Here is a 16,238-nt window from a genome sequence, read left to right on the forward strand (position 1 = left end):
AAGATTTTTTTATTATTATTATTTATTATTATACTTACATAATATTTTATGATGTTCCATCTTCAGTAGGTTAGCGTGACCAGTATAACAAGTAAATAAAACAACGAGTAATATTCTTATTTGTGAAGGGTGCTACGGCTGCGAGGGTCAAATAGCGCCGCGTAGCGCACTCCTGAAAGCGGCATTTTTATTTCCTGAAATACGTGTGACGCCATCTAGCGAGGACGCGGTGGCAACTCGTGCCAGCCGGCCGGCCCCCGCGTCCCGCGCCCCGCCCGGCCCTCGCGCGCCCCGCTTCGTTTCGTTCATTCGTTCAACCGCCAGTTTCGTTCCGCGCGCTGTCGGGTAGCGTCGTGTGTCACATCGCGTTTATTTACGATAACGCTGTGCATTTATCTACTGTACAGCTGATTGTTATAGTGCTAAGTTTCGTCTACGACAGGGTCCACAATACAGCCCCTTTTCGCTTTTGGATATAACAGTGAAACCGGCGAATCACGTTACGAAAATACCAAGACAAGATCGAATATAAAAATATACGCTTCGCCAAGACCCGTTGTGCCGCGTGTGACTGATCGATACTTTAAAATGATAACATGGATTCAATGAGGTGTTGTTTACTGAGTCAGTGAGGAGCAGAGTGTCCCCGCGAGGACGACGGTTCTGCGGCGCCGGCCTGCAAGCGGTGAGTGAGATCGAATCGAATATTGATTCTGCAGCGGTGTATTTACGCCGCCGCCGCTGCATAGATAAAGTGTTGGGATTTATTTAGTCGCGATAAGCCTCGAGATATCGGAGTACACCGTGCTAGGCGTGTAGATTAGCGCCGGCGGACGCAACGCACTCATTCAATGCAACATAACGATCTCTTTAATTATCTCCTACTCTTTAGTCAAAACATCTGACATAATCCCACATACCTAATACCTAGGTATTATGAGATACAAGGGAATAGCTAGACCTTGGTAGGCGCAGTGGGCGAAACTCCTACACGGCTGGCGCCTGTTCGTATTCATGCAGATTATTATTATTCATCAATTTTCATTTTTCGTACTTGTAGGTATGGTTACCTATAAATCTAGTCATTTACTATCCTGCCTAGGTATTATTATTGTATTTCGTATCTTATTAAAATGTATAGCAGAATAAATATTAACAGAAATCACTGTACAGTTTAATAATTTTATTTATGGGCTCCATCGATTGTCCCTGTAATAAATCAGCGATCAAACCAGTATTATGAGCTACCCAAACAATGTTAACTTCTAAATGAATCTGTAAAGTTTGATATTTATCATCGGCGTCATTAGAATCATCGATTTTTAATATTTTATATTTATGAAATTAAAAAAACGGATGAAGATTATTAAAGATAGGTAGAACTATGAACAAGGAATCCACCCCTGCACCCTCGCGGAATCAATGACGAGTATGACGACGCGACGTTAATGTGTGGCTTTGGCCAGCTGTCCTGCAAGAGAAGATGCTTAGCTAGCCTACTAAATTACCACGTTATCGCTATACCTACTATCTACCTAGAATGAACAAAACCAATACGCCCTGTAACCATCTCGGCCACTTCCTGCTACACCGCATGTATCACTGCATGCCTGCTCGCGGAGGTAGATAGGTACCTACAGGTTATTCGCAGCCGATGCACTTTCACATTGCGTTCGGAAATAGCTTCGACGTTGAATCAGTGTTTATTTACGAGCTTAGACGCCCTCCCCGGAGCAGCCACCGGCTTCCGGGCGCGTGGATGTCCACGACAACACATTCAGACAGAACTGGCGTACTTGATGACCATTGACATCCATACAATTATTACAACCTACACATACCTAGAACAATAGGACAGATATCACATCAAATGATCAAACTTTATAATGAAATGAATTCACTGATTTATACATACACAACTGTGTGTATTTGGGTAGTTCAATAACTCTCATAGGAACATTTAGTCAGCCTCGACATTAAACAAATCGACAACTCATAATAAAGTACAGTCATCCATAAAATCACATAACTCGCCCATGTGTTTGAATTACCAAATGTAAATAAGCGTAGGTGTGGGTGAAAACATTCCATAAAGCAATCTCTAATCGTATGCGTAGCTCACTTCGTAAACACACGTCGCTTCTCCCAGCCGCGCCCGGCAGAGGAACCACCGACTGCTGCTTCACGTCTCTAACACCCGCTAATTGCAGGTGAAACGAATCTTTAATATAATTAGTGCTCATTCCAATGCAACCTCGGTAGGTACTAGTAGTAATAAAAGTCCTACAATGGTAGGTATACAATACATATCCTACGCGTGGCAGGCCGGGCCCTAGGGCCTACTTGGGAGCTCTTTAACATTCATAGCAAACCGCTATTTATTGGTGCGTTCTTATTTCGTACACTCTATTTGAATTGCCTGACTATTGTCCATGTCAATTAAGTACTTAATTACGTATTTGGCAATAAATTTTATTGTACCCTTAGATACCTACACAGTTAGTAGTTTGTTTAAATTAAACTAACATAGCGTAGCTGATCGAAAACGTATGTTTAGATTTGTAAAGTTCCAGGTTCAAGTCTCGTTATGGACATGTATTTATAATATGTATTGTATGTATGTGTTCTCTCACCCGTAATGTCGGTCCCTCGCGGCCTGGAGGCCTTTTTGTGCCGTGTCGCTTTCATTACGCTTTTGTCCTTCATTTTGTTAATTCACAGTAATTATCTCTCGTCAACGTCTTCCTACAATCGTTTCATTCTGTCTGTACCCTCTTCCCTATCGGTCCCTACGTGACTACGTACGTCAATTAGAAAGTTACTGTAAAGCTCTACCAATGTCGTAACTGGCTAACTGTAGAACGACACAAAATGTGTCAATCTAATGATAATTCTGACTCACAAATTCTCCGTAGGCTTAAAACAAACACTCTGTGTCGAGGAAACCGGTAAAAAATTCAAATAAATACCTTTTTATGTCGCGGTAGTCCGTGGGCGACGGCCGCTCTGCGGGGACCCGGGACACGCACGCTTCTACCTACCTTACATATACTATATATACCTACCACTTAGGTATATCGCATGCTGGAGACTTGTTACCAACGTAGTACTCAATGAATTGTGCACAAAATTATCATGAGACATAACAATCAGTGCCATCAAGGAGGCGCTAATTTAATTAAGTATCGTAATACCAATTACTTTATGACATAATTATTATATTTTGTATTTTGCATGCGATTTCGTTTCAGGCCTCAAAGCCACACACCACCACCACAAAAGTTTATTTAATAGGTCATTCCACTACATTCTTGAGATTGTCCGCTAAGCCAATTACAATTACGTACAGTTTGTAGGTTTATGTGAGAATGGCCGGACATCCTCCTTGTAGTGCAACTCGCACATTCCTCCACTCCGCACTAACATTCCCATCTATACCAATCTAGCAGATGATGGTAAACTAACGCGCCATACATCGCCATCGCCGTTGTTTAAACTCCTGGCATTAACTTGACTAGGAGCTACTAGTGTAGGGAGGTGTGGAGAGGTGGATGAGCTCAGTTGTTTCAACAACACAAGTTCCCCTCTAGCCACGTGTGCCGTTGTACTTATGAAGTTCCCATTATAATCATCTGTTTGTTCTTTCATCATAATCATAACTTTCGACATTACCCTCATAAATGGATCGTTAAATGTTATAAGATGTTCATAAACATAAAAACTATTTGTTATCTTGCCACCTTGCTAGAGAAGCATTATTAAATACTCTGTGAAATATTTTCCAAAAGCAGTGAGACAACTTGAAGACGATTCAAAATCCTCTTGTTATCCGACCGCAAGTCACTGGAGACTGGAGATGGAGAGGTGTGTTTATTGACTGTGTCGCTCGCGTCCGCCCGCGGCGCTATCGACCACGCTATCGCCACAATACCCATAAATCAAGTGACACACGATAAAGTAGCCCTAATTAAACACTGGGGATCGGTCAGCCAAGGATATTCATCAAACAATATTTCTTAAAAGTAAACTGACCATGTCTTAAAAGTAGTTACTTATGTACTAAACATATAATTTTACTACTTTACCTATTGCATTGCACACTTTCGTACAAGTTAATCCATAAAACCATGATTGTTTATTCAAGTATATTTTATGATAAACCTGCCGCTACCACTACCACCCTACTATCATATAGCTAAACCAGTATGGGATTCGTATTCGTACATTTAATTTATAAGTAGGTCTAGGTAGGCTAGTCAAGAAATATTTCGGAATAAAAGTGGTAATATGAATAACAAGCTGAGTTACACGAGCAATCCTTACATCTGGCATGTCCGACACCACTTGTACATACAGTACCGGGCACACAGGTGCACCAGTGTGCGCTCCTGATACCAGCAGTGTGGAGACGTGGCTTGCTTTCCCACTGCTAGTATTTGATTTATTTGTTATATTTTTAGTGAGTAGATAAGCAGTATCGGTGTATCGCTGATAGCCGCGTCCGTGTCCGCTGTATCTTATCTGAGATCTCGCGGTGGCCGTGTCGTGTAACGGCTCTGGTTTACAACACGCTACTGCTTCAATACATTGTAATATTCTGAAAGTTTCATATCCAAATAAACTCCCGCGGAAACGCGGCTGCCACCCACGCCTCTAATAATAATTTTACTTACATATTTTTACTGCGGGAAATTATGTTTACACATCGTATAAACGATGGTTTGTTTTATTGTGCGATGCAGGAGCGAGCGCGGCGATGACTCCTCAATTTAGTGCTGGTAATAAATTCGCATTGAAATTTAGCAAGCTCTCCATATTGTCCAAATATTTCCTCGCTCTGGCAACACTACACGCGAGTTATTTTCGTAAAATCCATTAATTTGAAGATGCGTTTAGTGCCGTGGGTTCGCCGGCAGGGAGCGCGGCGGCGGGTGCCTGCACGGGGGGATCGATGCTCGCTACAACGGGGCGGTCATAAATCATCGGCCGGTACCTGCTCCCGCTCGATACCAAAAAACCAAAAGCTGCGTACAAACAAAAGGGAGTGACATTTCCCTCCGCGCGGCGCGACCGATATTCAAATGGCCCGCACTAGATCGTAAAGTCTTTGAATTCGCAAACGTTGCCCATTCTACCCCATTGTAGCGTCCGGCTGCAAACAGCCTCACCGTTAGCCGGTTTATATTGACGCGAGCTTTTGTTTCTCTTTTCAAATGTGCACAAAAAATCTGCCCATTTTTGCAAGTTCAAGCTCTATTGTAACGATCGGCGGCGAAAGTTATATTTAAATTGCTTTATTACTGACAATATCTGCAGCCCATTGTCAATTTTATTAGTTCTTGGACCTTCACCATTGCCATGGCAGATCAGAATATTGAGAATATGGCATCATCCAGCAGTCTGTCTGTGGCCTTAACCACGACAGCTACCGCGTTATTACGACGAATACACCACGTATTGTGATTATGAGTTTGCATATTTTATTTAATACATTTAGGCAGTGGACAATTGGACACTTAACAGCAGCATCACCCAGCCGAGCGCGAAATGGGCAACTACTGGCCAACTATTGAAATCTAATTTGGCTTGTAATCTGAACACTATGTAACTACCTGCTAATCACTATCACATTCGAAACATTTCCGTTAACCTAGCAATACAGCAGCATATTCTGCAGATTTTTACCGTAAATAAGATAAGCTCATCGATTAAATTTCGTGACTTCACTAAATTGATGCTGTGCAGCTTTCTATACTTACTCCTTTTTTTTATACAATCCGCTGTCACGACTTATAGTTGACCTGATTTCCCAATCTACAGCCACACCGCCACGGCATTCCGTCTATAAGTATCTTTGATTCACAACGATCCGTTTGAAGACCGCGGTGCGCAAAAGTCAAATCAATCAATGCTCGTCGTACAAAGAATTCAAATAGAGAAAAAACAAGCGTTTCGTGACAAAGTAACGAGCCCATTATATGCTAACGAGCTGTATGAACTGCGGGCTTTTAATCATTCACTAAATATAATGCCAGTTTTTTGTACACTATTTTATCATTGATCATTAAATATAGTATAATAGTGATGTCAGCAAGATATTTGCTTTACTATGCGTGTTCTGCGCCCCCATTACAATAATCATAACTTCTCAATGCTCATCGTATAATTGTAAGTTTAAATTGGAACGTATTATTTCCACTGCATGGTTCAGTTTCGCCTGAGCATCGGCGTCTTCGTTAGAACCTCGCATATGTTAAACAATATAGGGCACAGAGCGCCGCCTTGTGGGAACCCATAGATAGACAATTAGACACACATGCGTAAGAACTGTTTCATTCCGCTCTATGCCATAAATAAGTTCGAACAATGCTACTTTGTGTAAATCTGTAGGTAAAAGGCAGGTATCCGGTGTACCAACAAATATTTCTGAAATCTGAAACTAGTTAGCTCGGGCACAAGAATACCTACCTATCGCATCATCTATTTGGATTTACGGTTACAGAAATAAACGAGGAAGCATTGTATGTATTTGTGACAGAGCTAGCTTCAGTTGAAACACAAAGTACACTGTTCGTGTAGTGGGACCATCCTCCTGCCCGCGAACACAGAGCTCTGACTGTGCCCAGTGCCTCACTAGACACACACGCCACATCTCACTCACTTATCAATTATTTCCCTTCTTAATAGACCCTATTTAAACGCTTTAGTACGTGATTAAAGCCGCGTTCTCCATATAGCTCTTAATGGCTGCTATGTTAACAATACGATCTGCTGTTTTCCTGTTTTCGATGTCTGTATTGTCAGGCCATAAGTATGTATGTATTATTACTCTCATGTTTATTAATAACTAGCTGTTCCCGCGCGCTTCGCTTCGCCTTAAAAAGTTTTCCCGTGGGATTTCCGGGATAAAAAGTAGCCTATGTTCTTTCCCAGGGTCTAGACCGTATGTATACAAAATTTCATTCAAATCCGTTCAGTAGTTTTGGCGTGAAAGAGTAACAGACAGACAGACACAGTTACTTTCGCATTTATAATATTAGTTAGGATGAGGATCGAAGAGAGCTGTGTAAAATATATGTAACACACTTGTATTTATTTATGAACTTCTGACCTTAATTACTTTAACACACTGGCCAACCATGATAATGAATGTGAAAACTTAATTTAGTATTAAGTATACTTACCATATTATTATAATTTATCTTATTTATCATTTCTATGCTTATAAATAATCTGCCATTTACTCATTCTAATAGGCAGTTTTGACTAATTCCATTGAATCGATAAAGTTCATTACGAATGCTTGGCGCGTGTGTGATTCAACGATGATTACCGCATCCACGCTCATCGCTCGAATCAAACATGTATTCAATACAGTGAATCCGTTTTTTAACTTCCTCCTCGATTGAACATTCGACATCATAATACTATAATAATGTTAGTCACGTAGCTTATAGCTTGCGAAGTGATGTTTGATTTAGCATCGCAACGATATGATTTAAATAAAGAATTCCACGTCGGTGCTCGGAGGTGTTTTATGGCGCCATCGCCATCGGTTAGCTCGTCCGGACACAGCCACCGATCCCGGGTTTATTGAGTGCACATCGCTAGTCGATAACCGGCAACCACGGCGGATCACTGAAATAGATCAACATTTGAATTGTTGATTCAATTTCAACTACATATAAGATGTAAAATAGCTATTTCGTGTGTCGAATCATAAATTTATGATTTATGATACCAACCATTTTTATGTCTGTACAAAAAGCTTTTCTGATGCGATCTTTAAATTGTACAATTCTGTTTAATTGTTTATTGGGTATCTTTGGGAAGGAATAGGTAGTTGTTGAAGTAAGTTTCAAGCAAAGCCGTTCATCCTGCCATGTCGATGTCGGGATGGCCGAACGTTAGTTTGTCCCGAGAGATGTGTTTAGCGGAAGATGAAGATAGCGCACCTTCCCGAGCGGACATGCAGCGGACGCGAAGTTGTTGCCCACACGTGCGCAGTAAACCGACATGTTTGTGAAACTGTTCACCACTACCCGTGCGGCTGGGCGTGGGACTCTGGCCCTTGTGCCAAGAGCATAGGGGTCAAATGTGGGCCGCGGGAAGCATGCATGCTCGTAAATATGCTGCAGTTTTTACGACTCCCGCACCGTCGCCACCGACGCACCGCCGCCACCGCCGGGGCCGCGACAGCGAAGCGTGCGGCTTATGACAAATTACCGGAAAGCCACAACCTCCAACCAAGTCACAGGTTCAAGATAACCCGACTCACTATTTCTGAAAAAAAAAATACAGTATTGTAGTAAATGTAGTTTTACCTTCAAGCAATCACTTTTGTCTGCGGGTAATTTGGCAACTAAAACTTATTGTTCGTTGAAACACAAACAGCAATTAGCTTGAGGAGAATGTGAGTCTACTCTGCGTACATGAGCGGCGTGTCCCCGCGTAACGTAGTGTTCTACCTCAGTGGTGTCGCCGGCGCGGGGGCACGGGGGCACGGAGCACGGCCGCGGCCGCTGGGCCGATAACACGAGCTTTTAAACACTTGGCCGCGCGCCAGCCCCGGACGTCAACCTCCGCAAATGCACAAAATATTACCGCCTCTGAACTAATGCGATACACTCGTAAATCCCACCTAATCGTCGCCTCTTGTTGTTTCTGCGGAATCTCTCGGAGCAGGAGCCACTCCGGCTATTAATTGACCCGTATCATAAACCATAGCCTTCTGTTTTCTTTTCAACACACGTCGTCGTTATTTACGTATCAGTTGAAAATATCTTTATTGTTCTGTTCGTGGTATAGAATTCGGAGATGGCTGGAAGGGACAGGGCCAAGTGAAGTGATCATAAGACGCCTAAATAACGATGAAATGCGATGCGATACTTGTTCGGCTCAGCCCCCTCGTGCCTGCGCCGCGTCTGCACACACACGGGCTACATCACGTCCTGCCGCAGGACTGCGCTATTACCCACTACATTACTAGTTTCCCCGAACTGCACCGGCCACCAGTTTAATTATGCAAAACCTGGTCTAAACACGACCCGGCGGGAACGAGGTGATTTCGCTGTTTAATTTATGGGCTCACGTATTGGACGCAATAAATCTGGGAACACTTTCTTAGCGTGAAGCGATTTAGATGGAAATGGCATTATAAATTGCTCGAGCGGCGCGGAGTGTTTGCAAAACAATTCCTGCCTTTTACTGAACCAATTGCATTATTGTAGGGTTTGCAAATTGATCCCTTTGTTTCGAAATAGTATGTTTTCTCAACATACCGTAGAAGTACAGCGACGTATGATGCAGTTGCGAGCAGTATTGTTTGGAAATGGGGTTTGTTTGAGAATTAAGTAAATGCAGTGTTAATTCTGGCCACATGTTTATTTGTCGGCGCGGGACGCCACGTGGCGATGTCGTTAAACTAACATTCGACTCACATTCCCACTCCATGCTTACTCTCCGAACGCGTTTTACCATCCTATTTAGTTGTTGAATTGTGTACTCTTGCATCATTTATCTAGACTAGAGGGTAGAAGACATCCTAGATTGGTTCGGCTCTAGTTTGTCACCACACACATTAAGAAGAAGTAAGATGAGTAAAACTAATAATGATGGTGTCCCGCTACAACGGCGGCCACCTACAGCTGCAACTGCGGCTGATATCTGTTATCGCGACGTGATACTAATTGTTCACGATACTGATATCGCGCCAGATACCGCGGGACCTTCACACGGTCTGCATATTTAAGTGCAATCTTAAAAGTGATATTTTATTGTACCTAAATGAACAAAAACGTTTACTTTCCTCTCCATGAGAGCAAACACCAGCTGTTGTTTATATTTTCAGTCAGAAACCATTCAAGATAATTCAGCTACTAAATTAAATACGAAATGTGTTTTTGAAGCACCTGTAATGTGTTCGATGGTTCGTTGGGTCGTTTCGGCGGATTCAACGATGCGTCATAAAAATAGTTCGAAGTCGCTCGGCCAATTCCTTCCTCATTTTCTTCTTGCAGTTTGTTTTTACGACATGCTTATGCATTTGTGTTGTTAATGTATTTTATTAGGAACTCACATTCTTTTATCTTCCTCTGGCAAAATTGTAACCTACAAATGCCTACAATATTTAGTTATTTACTTATCTACGTTATCTACCTACCACCTAAGTTTGGCAAGCAACTGGCACCATAAATCCGTCAGCTTATCGGATAGTAAAGAACCGATCAGATTTCCCAACAAGTTGCACAGATACCGCGAGCGCGGGCTGCGACCTCCGCTCTTTGTCCACGCCGCCGCCGCCGCCGCCGCGCGGCCAGCGATCTATCGCTTCCACCTCGATCATGTGGACGGTGAAATCTTTGCAATAAAAGTTGTGATTCCTTATTTACATTTATGTACATATTTATTAACTTTCTTATCTCCGCTTCTATTAACTGTAGATATTGAATCCTATCGCGATTCGACGACAGTCTCGTTGATAGGTGCGCTTTCAGACGTTGTATGAACCCTTTAAACATATTTACCTCGTCAATATAATTGTTTTTATTTCTTTGTAATATAAAAAACATTATTACCCCTAAGGGCGCCCCACTGCGCCTTCTAATCGCTGTCCCTACTGTTTCCTCGGCTTACACTACGCATATCAATAAATATGTGCAATAACTCGGTGAATTGTTTCCTGTGTGTGAAAATGCTCACTAAGCGTGTACTAATGACATTGTGTTGTGATTGCAGATGTGATGTGGGCGGCGTGCTTGTGCGTGGCGGCGCTGGCGGCGGCGGCGGCGGCGGCGGGGGCGCCTCGCTGTGAAGACATCACCATCCCCATGTGCCGCGGCGTGGGCTACAACCGCACCTCCTTCCCCAACCAGCTCGACCATGACACGCAGGAGGAGGCCGGACTTGAGGTGTGTACTTTCGATTCCTCAGAAAAAGTGTTAATCCAGCTTAATATGTGGCCAATTTCTTAAAAAATGCTCCAGCTGTTTTCCCGTGAAATATTAACAAACATCCCGTAAAAATGAATAAAAATTACACCACATGCTGCTAAATAAATAAATGTTAAGGAAAACATCGTGAGGAAAGCGAGTCGGGAAATGGTCCAAACTTAGAAAGGCACTTTACAACCATTAATGGTTGTAAAAATGGGTAATTAATCCATTATGTATAAAATCATCATAAATAAGGCGTTCCTCAAAGGTATAGTCCTGTCCTGTCTTATTTCTAAATAATCAATTTCATAATTTTCAGGTGAGTGTGATGAATTAGTGCTTAACGTGTGTGTTGTGTGGTGTTTCAGGTGCACCAGTACTGGCCGCTGGTGGAGATCAAGTGCTCGCCGGACCTGAAGTTCTTCCTGTGCTCGGTGTACACGCCCATCTGCCTGGAGGAGTACGCGGCGCCGCTGCCGGCGTGCCGCAGCGTGTGCGAGCGCGCGCGGGCCGGCTGCGCGCCGCTCATGAGCAAGTACGGCTTCAGCTGGCCCGAGCGCATGGCGTGCGAGCGCCTGCCGCGCTACGGCGACCCCGACCAGCTGTGCATGGACGAGGGCGAGCGCGCCGCCGCGCCGCCGCCGCCCGCCCAGCCGCCGCGCAAGCACAAGAACACGCACTGCAAGGACCCAAAAAACTGCCCCGGCGCTGCGGGCGGCGCGGTGGTGGCGGCGGGCGGCGGCGGGGGCGGGGGCGCGGGCGCGGGCGCGGACTGCGCGTGCAGCTGCCGCGCGCCGCTGCTGCCGGCGCCGGGCGCGCTGCTGGCGGCCGGCTCGCTGCGCCTGCCCGACTGCGCGCTGCCGTGCCGCGGGCTGTGGTCGCGCGAGGAGCGGCAGTTCGCCGCCGTGTGGGTGGCGCTGTGGGCCGCCGTGTGCGCCGCCAGCACGCTCGCCACGCTCACCACGTTCCTCATCGACTCGCAGCGGTTCAAGTACCCGGAGCGGCCCATCGTGTACCTGTCGGCGTGCTACCTGATGGTGGCGCTGGGCTACCTGGCGCGGCTGGCGCTGGGCCACGAGGCGGTGGCGTGCGACGGCGCGGCGCTGCGCGTGTCGGCGCCGCCGCCCGGCGCGTGCACGCTCGTGTTCCTGCTCGTGTACTTCTTCGGCATGGCGTCGTCCGTGTGGTGGGTGGTGCTGTCGTTCGCGTGGTTCCTGGCGGCGGGGCTCAAGTGGGGCAACGAGGCGATCGCGGCGCACGCGGCGTGGTACCACCTGGCGGCGTGGCTGGCGCCGGCCGCGCAGACCGTGGCCGTGCTGCTGGCGGGCGCAGTGGACGGCGACGCGGTGGCCGGCGTGTGCTCGGTGGGCAACTCCTCGCCGGAGCACCTCACGCGCTACGTGCTGGCGCCGCTGGTGGCGTACTTCGCGCTCGGCGCCACGTTCCTGCTGTGCGGGTTCGTGTCGCTGTTCCGCATCCGCTCGGCCATCAAGCGGCAGGGCGGCGCGGGCGCGGGCTCCAAGGCCGACAAGATCGAGAAGCTCATGATCCGCATCGGCGTGTTCAGCGTGCTGTACGCGGTGCCGGCGGGCGCGCAGCTGGCGGGGCTGGCGCTGGAGGCGGCGGGGCGCGAGGCGTGGCTGCGGCGCGCGGCGTGCTCGGGGGCGGGCGAGGGATGCACGGGGCACGCGCCGCCCTACGCCGCGCTCATGCTCAAGTACTTCATGGCGCTGGCGGTGGGCATCACGTCGGGCGTGTGGATCTGGTCCGGCAAGACGCTGGAGTCTTGGCGGCGGCTGTGGGGCGCGCGCCCGCCGCCGCAGCACCGCGCGCTGGTGAAGGCGGGCGTGTGACCCGCGCCCCCCGCGCCGCCCGCGCCCGCCGCCGCGCCGCCCTCCGCGCCGCGCTCCGTCAACCCGCTGTCGGACTACGGGCCGGTGTAGGCGCGCGCTCTAACATGTGCCATTGACTCAGAAGGACGATGTGTTAATGTGACGACCTCGCTGCATGCAGGGAGAGTACCTCCTCGTGCGGCGACCAAAATATTCGATATACTTAGTGATACCAGTGACCCCCGCGCCCTTGCGGTGACATATACGTAACTAGATGTAAGCGACCACCAGATGGCGACTGCCGCAGACTGACCCGGACTCGCCGTGCAGCTCACTGAGCGGGAACGACTCCTCATTTTACACTTCCCGTTCATTCAGCTGGATAATGAGGACTGTACAAATATTGTTTTATATAAAATCGACTTTTGAAATAATCAGGATTCCTGTATAACTGTCAGAATTTATTTTAGTAAGTGAACACTGCCATCTGTATTTATTGTAAATTAGGACGTAATTGTTATTGTAGATGTATTGTATAAGTTGGAGATGTAGCGGCGGCGCGGCGCTCCGCTCACCAAAGTATAGATATATGTATGAAGCCCCGCGCCCCCGCCCACGCCCGCCCGCCCCCGCCGGCGTCAGGCAAGGGCCGTATACTGAAACAAAGCTGGAAACTAATAAGCGCTTACTTTTCCGAACCAGCGCTGATAAGCGTGGGACAAATATCCATCCATAGTAATGTAAGCGCTTATAAGTTTCGAGCTTTTCAGTATACGGCCAAGTAGAACATGCCCCTGTGCCGGGTGCGAGAGTTGATGCTTTACGCAAAAGGAAAGGTTTGCGCGTTCTTATACACAATATACAATCAAATCGATCGATCAACGAAATCAATGCATGCATGCATTCAATGGTCACTATTCAGGAATAAGTACTCCTCTAACGACGAATAATATATTATTAAAACGCAAACCTCTTCTTTTCGTAATTTATCAAATTGAACCCTCGGCACGGGCCCCGTGCATCTTTCATCTATTTCATTTCATTGTGTAGAACTATATTAATCTCTATGTATACCATAAGTCATATTTTCAAAGCTGTAAATTATTAACGCTCAAGTAGACAAATTAAATGAAATAGAACAAAGATGTGAAAACGACTATTTGTGAATCTTCAAATCGCAAGTTTTGTAACATATACAATTTACATAGGTTAATATTTTAATTTCTGCTGTGAGGATAATGTTGTACATGTATACAGAGACTTCGTTTTTATCGCACGAACAATACTATTCTAATTTATTTTATAACTAACTGTAGATAACAAATAAACGGAACTTTTTATGTACAAAACTGTGGTTTCAATCAAACAGCGCGCCAGTCTATCGAGTTTATTTATTTTAGTAATATCAGTAACAACTATACTTATTACAAAACTTATTGCAGAGTTAGTTATTGCTAATTTGAACATTGCCGTACGGATCCGTTATCACGACAACAAGGTTGATTCACTAGAACCAGGACCATGAACAACGCAGGCGCTGTGTGGATTGCCGTCGCCTCACAGAACATCGCTGTATATTCGTTATAATGAAATATACCTATTTTATGTTTAAAGGAGAATGGCCATTTCTCTATGGCGCCATGAGCCGCCAGAGCAGCCATTGATGAAACATATACTGATGTGTAGTATGTATGATTACAATATATCCTGGTGTAAATTTTATTACATATATTATGAGGCATGGGCGAACGAAGATATAGGTGCTGAAAGATCAAGTCTTTGTACTGACTAGATGTTTCCCTCATACTAAGATATTTTTTTAAAGTTCTTTAGATTTTTTAAAATATTTTTTTCTCATTTAGAACACCTTTATCATTGAATAAAAATAGGTTTGGTTAGTGGCTGCAAAGCGGGGGTCAGATTTGGCCATTCTCATTTAGCCAATTATTAATGGACATGTCCACCATAAATCTATACAAATTATCACAATTGCATTACGTATGTTATGGACAGATCAGATTTAAATTCAGTTAGTACTATAGTTATAGAGAATCAATTAAATACAATCATATATAGATTTATAATCATGTTAACAAACAATATACAAGACAAGAAAGGAAAAACATTGGCTTTAACGTAGGTACCACTAGTGCCCGATTAATTTTTCCATCATCCATAAAACACTCAAATAAATTAGTACGCAAGCACCTGTATAATAATATGTCCCAGTAAACAAATTTTTAGCCACAAAATATTTGTAAGGTGTTCGGTTTTTAGTACTAACTACTTATAGTAAGAAATATTAGTCTAATTATAGCATGATACATTATTACAAGGAGTAAATGCAGGTATTAAAAACCCTATAAATTGACTTAAATATCATACCTAAAGTATGGAAGAACTTTTAAAATTGAACTTACAAAAATATTTTACCACAGAATATAAGTTGAGTTATATATTAGTTAGAGATTAAATTATTTAATTAGGTACCTTTATTACGTATTTTGTTACTAGTTAAAGCCTATTTACTTCCACGACATTGCTTTTAATATTTCCTTAAATTCTAAAGTCTAAACAATGCACATACATAAAAGTATTGCAATAATTCTCAACCATAACGGAAGGTATCGTATGTTTCACTATTCTACTATGCCAAAAAATATGCAATAAGTATATTAGATCTTACCTTAGGCATTGTAATTTTGAACAAGATACGTACTTAAATAAATTTATGAGGGGAGTAGGTATCTACCTCTACTTACAACGGTGTAGTTGTCGGAGTCTGGCGACGCACTGGCAACGACTCTGCTGTACACATACGTAGCAGGTACACGAGTGTTCGCTTCAGGCGGAGTGTCAGGGGGCCTCGTCCGAGGCGGGGTGCCCTCAGCTGGTGAGGATGCCGTGCTGCGTATAGTACACGGAGTCGCTGCAGGCGGCGGCGGCGGCGGGCAGCTCGTGGTGGAACAGAGCCGGGTCGAGAGCGGCGTCGTCTGGCGGCGGCGGGTAGGCGGGCTCGCCTGGCGGCTGCGGGTAGTGGTAGGGCTCCATCTCCGGGAACCCCGCCGGCTCCTGCGGGTGCATGTGCTGAACGCTCTGCAAGAAACGAACTATGTTAAAAGTTACACGTGAAAAATATAGATGGCGTTAGTAGTCGGTTTTGAAGATAATTTTGAGAATGACCTAGCTAGTGTATATGGAGTAGTACCGCTAGGTGGCGTGGCGACGCTCCCGCGCCATACAAGTTTGCGTTAACCTCAACTCGAACGGTGTAAAGCCCGGTTCGCATATACCTACATACCTATCAGGGTTGCATCAGTGCCGTAACATGTCCGGCGCAGTTTTTCAGTTTCAGTGTCTATAGTGCTCTCACTGACATGTGTGAATAGAAAACATATGAAAGAATAATTTTCCCTGTCACTGATCTGCGGCGGACCTGTGACGGCACTGAAGCAACCCTGATATGTGCGAA

The 16,238-nt window shown here is 45.2% G+C and overlaps 2 protein-coding genes across 3 annotated transcripts in view; one reads left to right on the forward strand and one right to left on the reverse strand.

The window, feature by feature from the left end:
- The first annotated feature begins 319 nt into the window (after window positions 1–319).
- LOC119693449 (frizzled-2) lies at window positions 320–14,115 on the forward strand. 2 transcript variants are annotated; one of them, XM_038116950.2, is made up of 3 exons: window positions 320–685; window positions 10,738–10,910; window positions 11,303–14,115. In XM_038116950.2, exons 2-3 carry the CDS (start codon window positions 10,743–10,745, stop codon window positions 12,785–12,787), a joined length of 1,653 nt encoding a protein of 550 aa, XP_037972878.2. In that variant the 5' UTR covers window positions 320–685; window positions 10,738–10,742; the 3' UTR covers window positions 12,788–14,115. The 2 variants fall into 2 exon arrangements, with proteins under 2 accessions (XP_037972878.2, XP_037972873.2); XM_038116945.2 differs by lacking the exon at window positions 320–685 and adding an exon at window positions 4,742–4,778.
- A 503-nt stretch (window positions 14,116–14,618) lies between these two features.
- LOC105396066 overlaps window positions 14,619–16,238 on the reverse strand; it is a 43,719-nt gene continuing 42,099 nt past the window's right edge. Inside the window, exon 12 of the mRNA XM_048631779.1 lies at window positions 14,619–15,862. Coding sequence (XP_048487736.1) covers window positions 15,653–15,862 — 210 coding nt within the window. The 3' untranslated portion in view covers window positions 14,619–15,652. The remainder of the gene's footprint in view (window positions 15,863–16,238) is intronic.

This window comes from Plutella xylostella, chromosome 29 (genome assembly GCF_932276165.1).
Source record: "Plutella xylostella chromosome 29, ilPluXylo3.1, whole genome shotgun sequence".
NCBI classification, from domain to species: Eukaryota; Metazoa; Arthropoda; class Insecta; order Lepidoptera; family Plutellidae; genus Plutella; species Plutella xylostella.

Bases quoted from the DNA above. Each gene is read 5' to 3' on its own strand.
- LOC119693449 (XM_038116945.2), top strand. From the start codon at position 4,757: ATGACTCCTCAATTTAGTGCTG. The intron at 4,779-10,737 runs GTAATAAATTCG...TTGTGATTGCAG, and splicing joins GACTCCTCAATTTAGTGCTG to ATGTGATGTGGGCGGCGTGC. The intron at 10,911-11,302 runs GTGTGTACTTTC...GTGGTGTTTCAG, and splicing joins AGGAGGAGGCCGGACTTGAG to GTGCACCAGTACTGGCCGCT.